This window comes from Bufo bufo, chromosome 5 (assembly GCF_905171765.1).
Source record: "Bufo bufo chromosome 5, aBufBuf1.1, whole genome shotgun sequence".
NCBI classification, from domain to species: Eukaryota; Metazoa; Chordata; class Amphibia; order Anura; family Bufonidae; genus Bufo; species Bufo bufo.
The window spans coordinates 457,441,750-457,457,535 of NC_053393.1; the positions used below are offsets into that span (position 1 = coordinate 457,441,750).

Consider the following 15,786-nt stretch of genomic DNA (forward strand, 5'->3'; position numbering starts at 1 on the left):
ATTTACAAGTGCAGAGAACGAATTTTTGGGGATCCAAATAGCCATTAGACAGCTCTGTCATTCCAGATTTTTGTTATTGGTCTGCAAGTGTTATGTTGGAAAGCCTTTAGTAGCTTATATCTTAGTATCTTATTCAGTACGACAAGAAAAATATATACGCATTTCACTTCTGCAGTTATTTCTGTTGAAAGCGTATAGGGGCATATTACAGTACAACAAGAAAAATATATATGCACTGCACTGTTGCAGTTATTTCTGGTGAAAGCCTATAGGGGCGTTGTGGCAGAAATAACCTCGCCACCGGGATTTGGAGGGGCCTGTTTGCCAGCCTTTTGCCTCTGGATTATGGTCCATATACTAAAACTTTGAAGGATAAGGAAGACTGGCTGCACAGCCTAAATCTGTGGAACTGTTTTGGGCAGGAAAGCCATGCTTGCGGTCGGTCAAATATGACTTCCATGGAATTCAGGAACCCCTGCTCGGATCTGGGTGATTTCTGGATTTGTTGTTCGCGCAGATCAGAGCTATCCAGGGATGTATAATTTAGTGGGATATGTGGGGCTTTGGGGTGTTTTCTGTGTTTTGGGGAAAAATGTGTGTTTTCTGCCTGTGAGTGATTAAGTTAGCCAATTGTGCTTGATAATTGTATCACAGGCAGAGCCCATTGTGTTTGGTAATTGTGTCACAGGCAGAGCCCATTCTGTTTGGTAATTGTATCACAGGCAGAGCCCATTGTGTTTGCTAATTGCATCACAGGCAAGGGGGGGGGGGGGTTGTGTACAATTGCTGGATGTGTTTCGATACTGTAAATGCATGTGATTGGCTAATGTAAAAACTGTCTCAGCCTTCCTCAAGGTCCCCAGAGGAGTGTCCCATGCTGGAAGACCTGCATAAAAGGCTGACATGTAGCCCTATTAAAGAGTTCCTACATCGCTCTCTGAAGGAAGAGGAGTTCACCCACTGGAACCTGGAAGTCTTGTCGTAGGTCCAGGGTGGGTAGAAGACGGCGAGATCCCAACCAAGCTGTGGCGGTTTGTGGGGTTAGCAGTGCTTACGGTGTCAAGTGGAGTGCTTGGAGCCCTCGGGAAGCACTAGGAGCATCCATCAACGAAGGTACCCAGTCGGGGTGCCAGGAGATCCGTTACAGGCGTATTACAGTAAAAAAAGAAAAATATATACGCACTGCACTGTTGCAGTTATTTCTGGTGAAAGCGTATAAGGGTGTATTTTAGTAAAATAGGAAATATATATACGCACTGCACTTTTTAATTGTTTTCTGGTTAAAGCGTAAAGTGGCCTATTTCATTACAACAAGAAAAATATATACGCACTGCACTGTTGCAGTTATATCTGGTGAAAGCGTATGGGGGCGTATTACAGTAAAAAAAGATAAATATATTCTCAGTGCATTTCTGCAGTTAATTCTGGTGAAAGCATATTGTGGTCGATTTCAGTCCAACAAGAAAAATATATTCTCAGTTCCCTTCTGCAGTTATTTCTGTTAAAAGCGTATAGGGGCGTGTTAAAGTAAAAAAATATATATATAAACGCATTTCACTGGTGCACTTATTTGTGGCAAAAGCATTCAGTGGCCTATTTCAGTACAAAAAGAAAAATATATTCTCAGTTCATGTCGGCAGTTATATATTTTGAAAGCATGTCTGGGAGTCAGCAGGGTGGTAGCAGTGGGAGGTCGGGAGCCAAACGTGCCCGGGGTAGAACACCTGATTCTCAGCAGCCTACCTGCCCGGGAAGTAGTGGTGCAGGGGTTCACGGAAGTAGCGGCTGTAGCAGTCAGTCAGTGCGGTGGTTGTATGAGTTATTTTGTATTTCAGTACAAACAGAAAAATACATTCTTAGTTCACGTCAGCGGCGGTTAGATGTGTTGAAAGCGTTTAGTGGTCTATTTCAGTACAAACAGAAAAATGCATTCTCAGTTCACGTCGGCGTTTATATGTGTTGAAAGCATGGCTGGGATTCAGCAGGGTGGCAGCAGTGGGAGGTCGGGAGCCAAACGAGCCCGGGTATAGCAGTCAGTGCGTTGGACATACTGCCAGGTCCATAAATATTGGGACATCAACACAATTCTAACATTTTTGGCTCTATACACCACCATAATGAAAATGAAATGAAACGAACAAGATGTGCTTTAACTGCAGACTGTCAGCTTTAATTTGTGGATATTTACATACTAATTAGCTGAACGGTGTAGGAATTACAACAGTTTGCATATGTGCCTCCCACTTGTTAAGGAACCAAAAGTAATGCGATAATTGGCTTCTCAGCTGTTCCATGGCCAGGTGTGTGTTATTCCCTCATTATCCCAATTACAATGAGCAGATAAAAGGTCCAGAGTTATTTTCAAGTTTGCTATTTGCATTTGGAATCTGTTGCTGTCAACTCTCAAGATGAGATCCAAAGAGCTGTCACTATCAGTGAAGCAAGCCACCATTAGGCTGAAAAAACAAAACAAACCCATCAGAGACATAGCAAAAACATTAGGCGTGGCCAAAACAACTGTTTGGAACATTCTTAAAAAGAAGGAACGCACCGGTGAGCTCAGCAACACCAAAAGACCCGGAAGACCACAGTAAATAACTGTGGTGGATGACTGAAGAATTCTTTCCCTGGTGAAGAAAACACCCTTCACAACAGTTGGCCAGATCAAGAACACTCTCCAGGAGGTAGGTGTATGTGTGTCAAAGTCAACAATCAAGAGAATACTTCACCAGGGTGAATACAGAGGGTTCACCACAAGATATAAACCATTGATGAGCCTCAAAAACAGGAAGGCCAGATTAGAGTTTCCCAAACGACATCTAAAAAAGCCTTCACTGTTCTGGAACAACATCCTATGGACAGATGAGACCAAGATCAACTTGTACCAAAGTGATGGGAAGAGAAGAGTATGGAGAAGGAAAGGAACTGCTCATGATCCTAAGCATACCACCTCATCAGTGAAGCATGGTGGTGGTAGTGTCATGGCGTGGGCATGTATGGCTGCCAATGGAACTGGTTCTCTTATATTTATTGATGATGTGACTGCTGACAAAAGCAGCAGGATGAATTCTGAAGTGTTTCGGGCAATATTTTCTGCTCATATTCAGCCAAATGCTTCAGAACTCATTGGACGGCGCTTCACAGTGCAGATGGACAATGATCAAAAGCATACTGCAAAAGCAACCAAAGAGTTTTTTAAGGAAAAAAAGTGAAATGTTATGCAATGGTCAAGTCAATCACCTGACCTGAATCCGATTGAGCATGCATTTCATTTGCTGAAGACAAAACTGAAGGGAAAATGCCCCAAGAACAAGCAGGAACTGAAGACAGTTGCAGTAGTGGCCTGGCAGAGCATCACCAGGGATGAAACCCAGCGTCTGGTGATGTCTATGCGTTCCAGACTTCAGGCTGTAATTGACTGCAAAGGATTTGCAACCAAGTATTAAAAAGTGAAAGTTTGATTTATGATTATTATTCTGTCTCATTACTTTTGGTCCCTTAACAAGTGGGAGGCACATATACAAACTGTTGTAATTCCTACACCGTTCACCGGATTTGGATGTAAATACCCTCAAATTAAAGCTGACAGTCTGCAGTTAAAGCACATCTTGTTTGTTTCATTTCAAATCCATTGTGGTGGTTTATAGAGCCAAAAATGTTAGAATTGTGTTGATGTCCCAATATTTATGGACCTGACTGTATGTGGTAAAATCTTTATTGAAGTATTTTGGTCGAAAAACAAAATGTATTCATTGGTCAGTGCTGCGGTTTTATGTGGTTAAATCTCCATGATGTCTCCATGATAAATCTGCAGCGTGGGGGCCGCGTATGGCTTCTACACACTTTCAAAATAATCCTTCAGCGGAGCGAATAGATGCCAGATGACAGGGATGCTCCATGACCTTCCCAGGAGCTTGTGTTCAGCGATGCTGTTATATGTGGTAAAATCTTGTGTGATTTATTTTGGTGGGAAAAAATAGTATTCAGCATTAAGCGCTGCACTTATATGCGGAAAAATCTGTTTTGAATTATTTTGGTGGACAAAAAATCAGGTATTCAGCATTAAAGTGAACCTCACTGAAGGCAGCATAAATTAGTGACAGAAAGGCCTCATGCACACGACCAGTTTTTTTTGCGGTCCGCAAAAACGGGTTCAGTTTTTCCGTGATCCGTGACAGTTTTTTCGTCCGTGGGTCTTTCCTTGATTTTTGGAGGATCCACGGACATGAAAAAAATGTCGTTTTGGTGTCCGCCTGGCCATGCGGAGCCAAACGGATCCGTCCTGAATTACAATGCAAGTCAATGGGGACGGATCCGTTTGACGTTGACACAATATGGTGCAATTTCAAACGGATCCGTCCCCCATTGACTTTCAATGTAAAGTGAGGAGTTAATATACCATAGAATCTGAGTTTTCTCCAATCCGATGGTATATTTTAACTTGAAGCGTCCCCATCACCATGGGAACGCCTCTATGTTAGAATATACCATCGGATTTGAGTTACATCGTGAAACTCAGATCCGACAGTATATTCTAACAGAGAGGCGTTCCCATAGTGATGGGGACGCTTCTAGTTAGAATATACTACGAACTGTGTACATGACTGCCCCCTGCTGCCTGGCAGCACCCGATCTTTTACAGGGGGCTGTAATTAGCACAATTAACCCTTCAGGTGCCGCACCTGAAGGGGTTAATTGTGCGTATCATAGCCCCCTGGAAGAGATTAGGGGCTGCCAGGCAGCAGGGGGCAGACCCCCCTCCCTCCCCAGTTTGAATATCATTGGTGGCCAGTGTGCGGCCCCCCCGGCCCCCCCTCTATTGTAATATATCATTGGTGGCCAGTGTGTGGCCCCCCCCAGCCCCCCCTCTATTGTGATATCATTGGTGGCCAGTGTGCGGCCTCCGTCGGCCCCCCTCCCCCCTCTATTGTAATATCATTGGTGGCCAGTGTGCGCCCCCCCCGCCCCCCCCTCTATTGTAATATCATTGGTGGCCAGTGTGCGGCCTCCATCGGACCCCCTCCCCCCCTCTATTGTAATTTCATTGGTGGCCAGTGTGCGGCCTCCCCTCTCCCCCCCCCCGATCATTGGTGGCAGCGGAGAGTTCCGATCGGAGTCCCAGTTTAATTGCTCTGGGGCTCCGATCGGTAACCATGGCAACCAGGATGCTACTGCAGGCCTGGTTGCCATGGTTACTTAGCAATATTACAATATTAGAAGCATCATACTTACCTGCTGCGCTGTCTGTGTCCGGCCGGGAGCTCCTCCTACTGGTAAGTGATCTGTCACTTACCAATAGGAGGAGCTCCCGGCCGGTCACAGACAGCGCAGCAGGTAAGTATGATGCTTCTAATATTGTAATATTGCTAAGTAACCATGGCAACCAGGCCTGCAGTAGCGTCCTGGTTGCCATGGTTACCGATAGGAGCCCCAGAGCAATTAAACTGGGACTCCGATCGGAACTCTCCGCTGCCACCAATGATCGGGGGGGGGAAGGGGAGGCTGCACACTGGCCACCAATGATATTAATACAATAGAGGGGGGGGCCGGGGGGGGCCGCACACTGGCCACCAATGATATTACAATAGAGGGAGGGGGGGTGGCCGGGGGAGGCCGCACACTGGCCACCAATGATATTACAATAGGGGGGGCGGGGGGGCCGCACACTGGCCACCAATGATATTACAATAGGGGGGGCGGGGGGCGCACACTGGCCACCAATGATATTACAATAGAGGGAGGGGGGGAGCCGGGGGAGGCCGCACACTGGCCACTAATGATATTACAAGAGGGGAGGGAGGGGGGTCTGCCCCCTGCTGCCTGGCAGCCCCTGATCTCTTATAGGGGGCTATGATATGCACAATTAACCCCTCAGGTGCAGCACCTGAGGGCTTAATTGTGCGGATTACAGCCCCCTGTAAGAGATCGGGTGCTGCCAGGCAGCAGGGGGCAGTCATGTACACAGTTTATAGTATATTCCAACTAGAAGCGTCCCCGTCACTATGGGAACGCCTCTGTGTTAGAATATACTGTCGGATATGAGTTTTCACGAAGTGAAAACTCATCTCTAAAAAAGCTTTTATGCAGACGGATCTTCGGATCCGTCTGTATGAAAGTAACCTACGGCCACGGATCACGGACGCGGATGCCAATCTTGTGTGCATCCGTGTTCTTTCACGGACCCATTGACTTGAATGGGTCCGTGAACCGTTGTCCATCAAAAAAATAGGACAGGACATATTTTTTTGACGGACAGGAAACACGGATCATGAATGCGGCTGCAAAACGGTGCATTTTTTTACGATTTTTCCACGGACCCATTGAAAGTCAATGGGTCCGCGAAAAAAAACGGAAAACGGCACAACGGCCACGGATGCACACAACGGTCGTGTGCATGAGGCCAAATGCTGATTTCAGCCTTGTTTCACTCATGAGCTAAAAGTAAGTGGTTGCTGAGAACCAGCATCTTAATCATTGCAGCCCAGGCATTGAAAAGACTCAAATCTTTCTGAGAAGAGTCATGGTTATCCATAATCTCCTGCTCTCTCATCTGCTTATGGTTGGCAGTTCTCTCTTAGAGAGAAACGGAGAAAACTAGGTAGAAGACTTCTAATCATCAGCAGGTTGGCAGGGAGAGCAGGAATTTATGAATAACCATGACTCTTCTCAGGAGGCCGGGACTCTTTTCCAGGCCCAGTCTGCAATGATTGTGATGTTGGTTCTCGGCAACCACTTACTTTTAACTTATAAATGACAGACCGCTGAAATCAACTCCCCTGTCTCTACTTTATGCTGCTGTTAGTATGGGCAGCACAAAGTTGATGACAGATTCCCTTTAAGCGCTGCACTTAAAATCTTTTTTGAATTATTTTGGTGGACAAAAAATCCTGTATTCTGCATTAAGCGCTGCACTTATGTGTGTTAAAATCTTTGTTTTTATTATTTTGGTGGAAATACAAATTTCCACCTCCTCCATTAACTTCCTCATCTCTTCATTAGCATCAGACAAACTTTACACCCCCCAGCTATATATATAGGGGCACCACCTAGGGGCGAATAAAGGTAAATGACACTGCCAGCCTGTTAAAGGGAATTACAGCATGATACCACAATACATTTGATATGACATTTAGCAAGAGTTTAAAGTGCCCACATATAGCACATATTGGGACACTGCATCAAGATGAATCAGGAATGGATTAGCCAGGATTTCCACACACCAATGCCTGATGCATCAGACTAGATCATCCATGGTGCCACACCAAAAATTTTACAAAAGAGACCGGTTTCTTCTGGCTACCTGCCTCAGCTACTAATCTGATGCTGTTACCCGCCTGATGCCACACATCTGATGCCAAGTGCTCCTTCTTTCACCCACCATGTTCAGCAAGTACTGGTATTGCCACCCACCTCCACAGTATGTCACCTTGCTGCTGCCGCCACCTCCAGACTCTGTCATTGTGCCGCTCTGTGGTCTCCTCATGCTGCTTTCACCTCACCACCAAGTCATAGGTCCACTCTGTGGACTTCTCATGCTGTTCCCACCCTCCCCACTTCATGACTGGTCCACTATTCTGGCTTTCGGCCTGGCTGACATCATCATTTATTTGACACTTCTTTTGATCTGTCAGAAATAATGAAAAACTAGACGCACAATGGATTCTATCTGTGTAGCAGATCTGTTTTAGATCCACTCCGTTTTTTTTGGGCATTAGCAATACTCATGGATTACTGAACAAATGCTGACCGAGTAAAGGCGTATGCTCCACAGACAGGATCCGTTTTTTGTGGGTTATTGTTCTGACGGATCATAGAATGGGGAAAATGAATCAGTGACGTCAACACAAACTTACTGCTGACGCCCTCTCCACTCTGTCGGGGGGCTCTACTTGTATAATCGTTTAATAGAACAGGTTCTGTAAACATCTATGTGGAATCAGCTGATGACGGTGTAAAAGGAGCGCGCTTCTTGGTGCTAACATCGACCTGTAAGGCTGAGTTCCCACAAGTTATTTGCTCAGTTTTGGCCCCTTGACTGCCCTAATAAGTGAAGTGTGCAGTGATTCTAAGAGCGACATTTGTCATCTGCAAGTCATACGGACTCACAGTATTATTTCAGTACCACAGCAGACTCCCTATGTGTGTTACTGCAAGGCACAGTGTTCTACACCACTATAAAGGCTCTTAGCAGCCAGGAAATAGCCGTTTTTTAACGTAATTCGCCGCAAATTTATTCGGATCAAACCAAATTTTCGCTAACCGGCGAATCAAATTTTTAATTAATTCACTCATCTCTATTCGGAGATCAGCATGTTTTAAACTATTAGTGTAGTTTAGTTACAGTTTCCAGAGTGATACAGTTTCACATCTGCGGCACAGCTTTCCGGCAGAGATCGCCCAGAATTGGCCAGATGTTGTCTGGCCAAAAAACGTTTTCTGGCCGGATCTCTGTTGGAACTCATTATAGTCAATAGGGTCCAGCGGGCAGATGGCACTATCTGGCAATGCCAGATCCGGAGAACTTTAGCAGGCACAACAGCGTGCCGGAGATCTGTGCCTCAGATGTGAAACTAGACTAAATTCTTTTAACTAGTAGAGTATATCCTTATGCCTGTGCCTACCGTCACCAGATATGGCCTGACTATGCCACGGTACCTCTGTCCCTCTAGGTTTGTCTACCACAGCGCATTTTGCTTTTGACCTTGGCAAAACTTGATTCTGCTTTCCTTCTTCAGTGCTGTAGCTGCATAATTAGAGATGGAGAAGTAGGCATCTGACCCCAAAAGCGATATTTTTTAACTACAAAAAAATATGACCGTGCAGTGCATTTTTAAATAGAGTGTTTGTTACCACGAGCTACAATGCGTTTACCCATAGCCATATATGTCACTGTCACGTTGACATTACTAATGCTGTCTTGGCATTAACCCTTTCCCGACCAGCAGCCAGGTCCTTAAAGATGGCGTCCACTACTGAGCGGAGCAGGCGCCATAGCCGTGGAGTGCCTGCTGTTTTTTTATTTTTTTTATCAGTTTCAAAATGCAAGAAAAACTATACATATAAGGTATTGCCAGATTCGTACTGACCTGTAGAATGAAAGTACGGATGTAGTAGAGTTAACACACATGCTTTATGAGACGTGTTATCTAAACTAAATGCGTTAAGCAAACACCTTCAATTGCTTTTCAATGGCTTTTGTTTCAAGATAACGCGATGAGTTAAGAAATTTGAGTTAAGTTTGTGTGTTACCCCTGCTGCATCTGTAACTGGTCAGTTTTATCGCAGATCGAACTTCGAAAATAAAAAAAATTGTAAAACTTTGTTGAAATTGCGTCTTTTTGCCCTCATAGCCCTCATACAGCATTGTGAATGGAAAAATAAAAAAGTTATGGCTCTGGGAAGGCAGGGAGCGCAAAAAAACAACGAAAAAAAACTCTGGGGTAGGAGGGGTTAAACAGCTTGAAAGGCGTTGGATACAGAGACCTCAGAGTGTCATACATGAATTTTCAGGGCAATCGGGCGATTTTGATCCAGGTTGACGTAATTTGGATTGAATGAATCAAACAGCTGATTCAATCCAATTGGACCCACAAGAAATTTTGGGAAATTTGCTCATTTCTGAACTTTAAGGCTAAGTTCACATGTAGCAAATTTCTTGCAGATTTGTGGCACAGATTGCGCACTGAAATCACAGCAAAGTACATCCCTATACAAGTCTATGGGATTTTCCAATCTGCCACCGCATGTTGCAAGTTTTTAGATGTGGATTTGCTCATGAAGGACCCACAGCATGCCCATTATCTTATGGATTACTTGCAGATTTCTTCCAGTAACTTTATTAAATCTGCAAATAAACTCACAAGTGTGTTGCAGATTTACTTGTAGATTTCATCCACAATAAACTTGCATCATGTGAACGTCCCCTAAATGAGCAGTACACGGAGCCGACTCAAACGCACATTACAATCGCTAAGAAAGAGGCAAACTTTTGTCTGTAGGACAATGTTATCTATCTATTTATGGATCTTACATTAAAGGGGTTTTCTCATCTCATCACTAGGATATGCCACCAATGCCAGACAGGTGTCAGATAGGTCAGGCAGTATAACTGGCTTGGCTTTTTCCAGCAGTCCTAAAGAAGTGAATTGGGCAGTGGGCACACTTGCATGGTCTGATCTCCTTTCATTTTTATGGGACTTCAAAGAATAGTCACGCGCTTTGTGTAAGTATTTGCTACAATACAATAGACGCTTATAACATTCCCATGTCAACTTTAGTCCAGATAAGTAGATTAAACATTGCTCAATTCAGTATAAAATGACTACTTCTTTAGATGATTTATCCACATAAATTCAAAATGGACTCCTTCGCTTTGCAATTTCTTGCATAAAGAGTAAGGAACTCATGGTTTACACTCAAACCCAACAAGTACTTCACCCTTTTTATCCATATACCATTGGCCAACATTATAAAATAAAGTATCTCACTGGATTTTAAAGTGATGTACTCATGGCAGGTGGCATCACTTTCCTTGGGTCTTCCTTCTGATAACTATGCCGTTCATATCCATGTGGCTCAGTATGGAACCTCTCATCTAATCAAGAAATGCTATTAGAAGACTCCTTAGCTATGTCTGCTGGGTTCTGCTGTATGCCTCTACTGTATAATATGTAACAGTGACAACATATTGCATGACATATGTAACCAGACTAATAAACAGATTGCTGGCTGCATATAAACTCTAACATATTGCATTACCATTGATTCTCTTACCCAGCAAACCAGTCATGACACACTGTACTCTCAGAATACCAGTATATAGATGGAAAATGGGTGAACTAAAAATATCTATGGATGCATTAGATTATCTAGATATAGTTGGCAATGATGCATGTGATTAATGTAACCCCATTTTATAAGCTGCGGCTAAATATGAAAGAATAATAATTTATTTAATACATCTATTGAGCAAGCCTTCTACGATCAGACATCGTGCACACTACATCATAGTCTGCACACAGTCATAAAAAGCAGCAGCTCAGTTACCATCCAAAATGCAAAGGTCACATTCAAAAGGTATCAATTATGTCACTAGTTATTAATAATAGTAATAAAATACACAATGTTGGCCCAAATATTACTTGCAAATGTACTCTTTGGCAATGATAGATTTCACTATTGTGGAGTTAATTACAAAGATGAAGCATAACTATCCGAAGCAAAACTGTGATTAATAATACTGAAAAGATAGTGAAATGACTAACGTACACACGCCCCGCTCCATACCGGAGAAAAGTCTCCCAGCTGTGGTGGTGGATCCGTCCTAGTCCTGACCCTGGCAAAAGTGACAGCTCCCACAACTACACTGGATAAGCCCAGTCCTGTCTCCAACACAGAGAGCACCAGGAGGCTTCCAATGATTTGACTACTGGTGCACATGCTTCTCCAGTCATCATTCCTTTCAGATCAAGCAAGGAAGCCAAGTATCAACCTTCAGAGGAGCTCCTTTTTGCTCTGTTCTTATCCAAACTTTTCCTACAAGGCATGTCATTAGAGGATAAATCACGTGTTATTGGAAAAAAAAAAGAAAGAAAACTCCTTGTGAAAATTTTAAACTTCCTTTTGATATTCCAAGTGATCAGGAGAACATCCCAGAAACCATAGGGTCATCATTGCATGAGTAGTCACTGACCAGGGTGCTGAAGCTTCCAATTCACCATCTAGCTTTCCCATCAGATAGAGTTGCTGTCCAGAGTGCTGAACCTTTTAATTAACTTTCTTTTCCCATTGAGCTGCTGTCCAGGGTGCTGAACCATCCACTTCTCCGAAGAGGCTTGTCCTTCACAAATGAAGCTCCAGCTCAGTAGCCTTCATTCGATTTCTTGTCGACTTCATCTATCAAGAGGAACTTACACTGGAGTCTTTCCTAGTTTGTCTCTCGTGGCAGACTGAGGTTTTATGTACCAGGCAGGGAGGGCTATTCCATTAGGTAAGATTAGGCACTGCCTAAGGCAGCTTGAAGAGGTGGGTGTCTCCAGCAGTCTAGGGAGACACAGGCAATTTAAAGAGCTATTCCTCTTGGAATTGCTGAACCTCTGTGTTAGCAGCAGCAGGGAGGGGGCAGGGGATTTATCACCTCTTCCTTCATCCCAGACATTAGCTCTGGATGGAGAAACTGCAGTTTCTGAGCAGCTGTAGAAGTGTTAGGTGAATAGAGCAGATCTGATATGATGTATGCTTATGGGACAAGGCAGATCCATGATGAATGCTTCCTGAGTATTGATCACAAGAGCACATGGACGGCAGCTGATGACACTGCACAGACCTACAGTAAAGGCTTACCGCATGATAGTGCACAGAGCAGGATTCCCTGCCATTACCAAACAGCATTAAAGTGACGCTGCATGCTTGGAGTGTCGTAAGAAATATTTCAGAGAATGGAATAGGGAATCGCACACATAACTCCCTAATATTTCCAATAATTCATGTTGGCTGAAAGAGCAATAGAGTGAGATACGTTGTATTCTAAAGAGGACCTGTCCCCTTTCCTGACATGTCTGTCGTAGGAAATAAATTGACTTAACATTCTTCTTGTCAAAGGGATATGTCCCTACAAAGCATTACCAGCACTGATTGGACCATGGCAGACGTTCAGGGGCACGCCCCCAAATGTCAATTTATTAATAAACTCTTAGTAGACATAACAGATGAACAGCACAATATGAAATGATAACAGATGATGCACCAGAATAGTTTCACAATGCGTACAAATGTTTATAAGGTCCTCTCATACCACCACCAGTACCTTTCCCATTCCACAGTAGAATGAACTCTAGACTACAGCTTTATGTGATGTCATGTATTATGCAAATGCATAAGATGACAACTAAGGGGAATTTTTTTTATAATGCAGCTTGAGAACATTTTTCTTACAATAGTAATAATGGACTGTACAGATAAATATCCAATCAATATCTCCAGTGTGGAGAAATGGATATACCTAAAGCATAAGCAAACTTCTTGTTGTTTTTAAAGGGGTTGTTCAGGGATTTAACATAAATAAAATAAAAATAATAACTGTGTGTCAAATTAATAGCAGATACTCACCGCAGAAGGTGGACAAGATTTTTTTCAAATATCTTCCACATCACTACTACTATGCAATGCTGCAGATTTGCCACATGTAAATCAACTGCAACAAGTCCGCAGCATTTATACCATGTGGGAACAACCTCTAACTGGTAGCTAAATACCCACACGGTCTGTGAAGATAATACTTTATTTGCTACAATGTATCAACTTCTGTATGGTTGTGTTTTAGCAGTGGCCCTTGCCTACAGCCATTTTTGCTCCCAGACACAGCTGTCGCTCTGCGAACCTGTTTCCTGCTTCCCCAGCAGTCTGGTCCCAGCGCTCCTCTTCTTCTGCTGCCTGGCAGGTCCAGTAGCCAGAGCAGCACTGCTCACCTCCTTCACAGGCTTCAGCCTGCTCCTTGACGGCACTTCCTCCCTCTGCCTATGGAGTGTGCCTTTAAAGGGTATGCACCTGTGATTATGATTATGAATGTGCTAGTCTAAATTTTCTTGTAGTATATATTGAGGGTTGCGCCTCGATTTAGACTGAGCAACGTCCATCTGCCTGGGGCTTCTGAGCAGAATACGCATGTAGCTGGTTCCTGCACTGCCCTGAAATTTGTAGGCTTAGGTAAGTCCAAGAGAGGCGGTATATTAGTGTTAGGTACCCATCTGCGGAAGCCACCTTGACGCCTGGTAGATGGGCCCAACACACATTTGATCAAAAATGTGCGCAAAGAGCTTCTATTTTTCCATTTATAGTAGGTAAATACCACTTTAATCAAGAATGATCCCCATTTCTCAGTTCTATTGTTTGCATGTGAAATGTTGTGCAGCCATTTTTTTATCAACCATATTTGCTTGATGGATATGCACCTGTGATTATGATTATGAATGTGCTAGTCTAAATTTTCTTGTAGCATATACAGGGGGTGCAGAATTATTAGGCAAGTTGTATTTTTGAGTATTAATTTTATTATTGAACAACAACCATGTTCTCAATGAACCCAAAAAACTCATTAAAATCAAAGCTGAATATTTTTGGAAGTAGTTTTTAGTTTGTTTTTAGTTTTAGCTATTTTAGGGGGATATCTGTGTGTGCAGGTGACTATTACTGTGCATAATTATTAGGCAACTTAACAAAAAACAAATATATACCCATTTCAATTATTTATTTTTACCAGTGAAACCAATATAACATCTCAACATTCACAAACATACATTTCTGACATTCAAAAACAAAACAAAAACAAATCAGTGACCAATATAGCCACCTTTCTTTGCAAGGACACTCAAAAGCCTGCCATCCATGGATTCTGTCAGTGTTTTGATCTGTTCACCATCAACATTGCGTGCAGCAGCAACCACAGCCTCCCAGACACTGTTCAGAGAGGTGTACTGTTTTCCCTCCTTGTAAATCTCACATTTGATGATGGACCACAGGTTCTCAATGGGGTTCAGATCAGGTGAACAAGGAGGCCATGTCATTAGATTTTCTTCTTTTATACCCTTTCTTGCCAGCCACGCTGTGGAGTACTTGGACGCGTGTGATGGAGCATTGTCCTGCATGAAAATCATGTTTTTCTTGAAGGATGCAGACTTCTTCCTGTACCACTGCTTGAAGAAGGTGTCTTCCAGAAACTGGCAGTAGGACTGGGAGTTGAGCTTGAATCCATCCTCAACCCGAAAAGGCCCCACAAGCTCATCTTTGATGATACCAGCCCAAACCAGTACTCCACCTCCACCTTGCTGGCGTCTGAGTCGGACTGGAGCTCTCTGCCCTTTACCAATCCAGCCACGGGCCCATCCATCTGGCCCATCAAGACTCACTCTCATTTCATCAGTCCATAAAACCTTAGAAAAATCAGTCTTGAGATATTTCTTGGCCCAGCCTTGACGTTTCAGCTTGTGTGTCTTGTTCAGTGGTGGTCGTCTTTCAGCCTTTCTTACCTTGGCCATGTCTCTGAGTATTGCACACCTTGTGCTTTTGGGCACTCCAGTGATGTTGCAGCTCTAAAATATGGCCAAACTGGTGGCAAGTGGCATCTTGGCAGCTGCACGCTTGACTTTTCTCAGTTCATGGGCAGTTATTTTGCGCCTTGGTTTTTCCACACGCTTCTTGCGACCCTGTTGACTATTTTGAATGAAACGCTTGATTGTTCGATGATCACGCTTCAGAAGCTTTGCAATTTTAAGAGTGCTGCATCCCTCTGCAAGATATCTCACTATTTTTGACTTTTCTGAGCCTGTCAAGTCCTTCTTTTGACCCATTTTGCCAAAGGAAAGGAAGTTGCCTAATAATTATGCACACCTAATATAGGGTGTTGATGTCATTAGACCACACCCCTTCTCATTACAGAGATGCACATCACCTAATATGCTTAATTGGTAGTAGGCTTTCGAGCCTATACAGCTTGGAGTAAGACAACATGCATAAAGAGGATGATGTGGTCAAAATACTCATTTGCCTAATAATTCTGCACGCAGTGTATGTATATATATATATATATATATATATATATATATACTAGCAGAAGGACCCGGCTTCGCACGGGTATATTTAATCTATTTCATTTTATGTTTCCGTGTGTCGTAAAAAGATTTCGACAGTTCCTCCATAACAGTGACCTCTACAGTACCCACCCCTTTAACATTGACCTACACAGTGCCCGCCACTTTAACAATGACCTTCACAGTGCCCGCCCCTTTAACA

General features: G+C 43.5%; 1 protein-coding gene across 1 annotated transcript in view; it reads right to left on the bottom strand.

Moving 5' to 3' along the window:
- Window positions 1-11,439, bottom strand: part of TMEM196 (transmembrane protein 196) — a 100,097-nt gene extending 88,658 nt beyond the window's left edge. The window contains exon 1 of the mRNA XM_040434017.1: window positions 11,287-11,439. Coding sequence (XP_040289951.1) covers window positions 11,287-11,439 — 153 coding nt within the window. The remainder of the gene's footprint in view (window positions 1-11,286) is intronic.
- Between the last annotated feature and the right edge of the window lie 4,347 nt (window positions 11,440-15,786).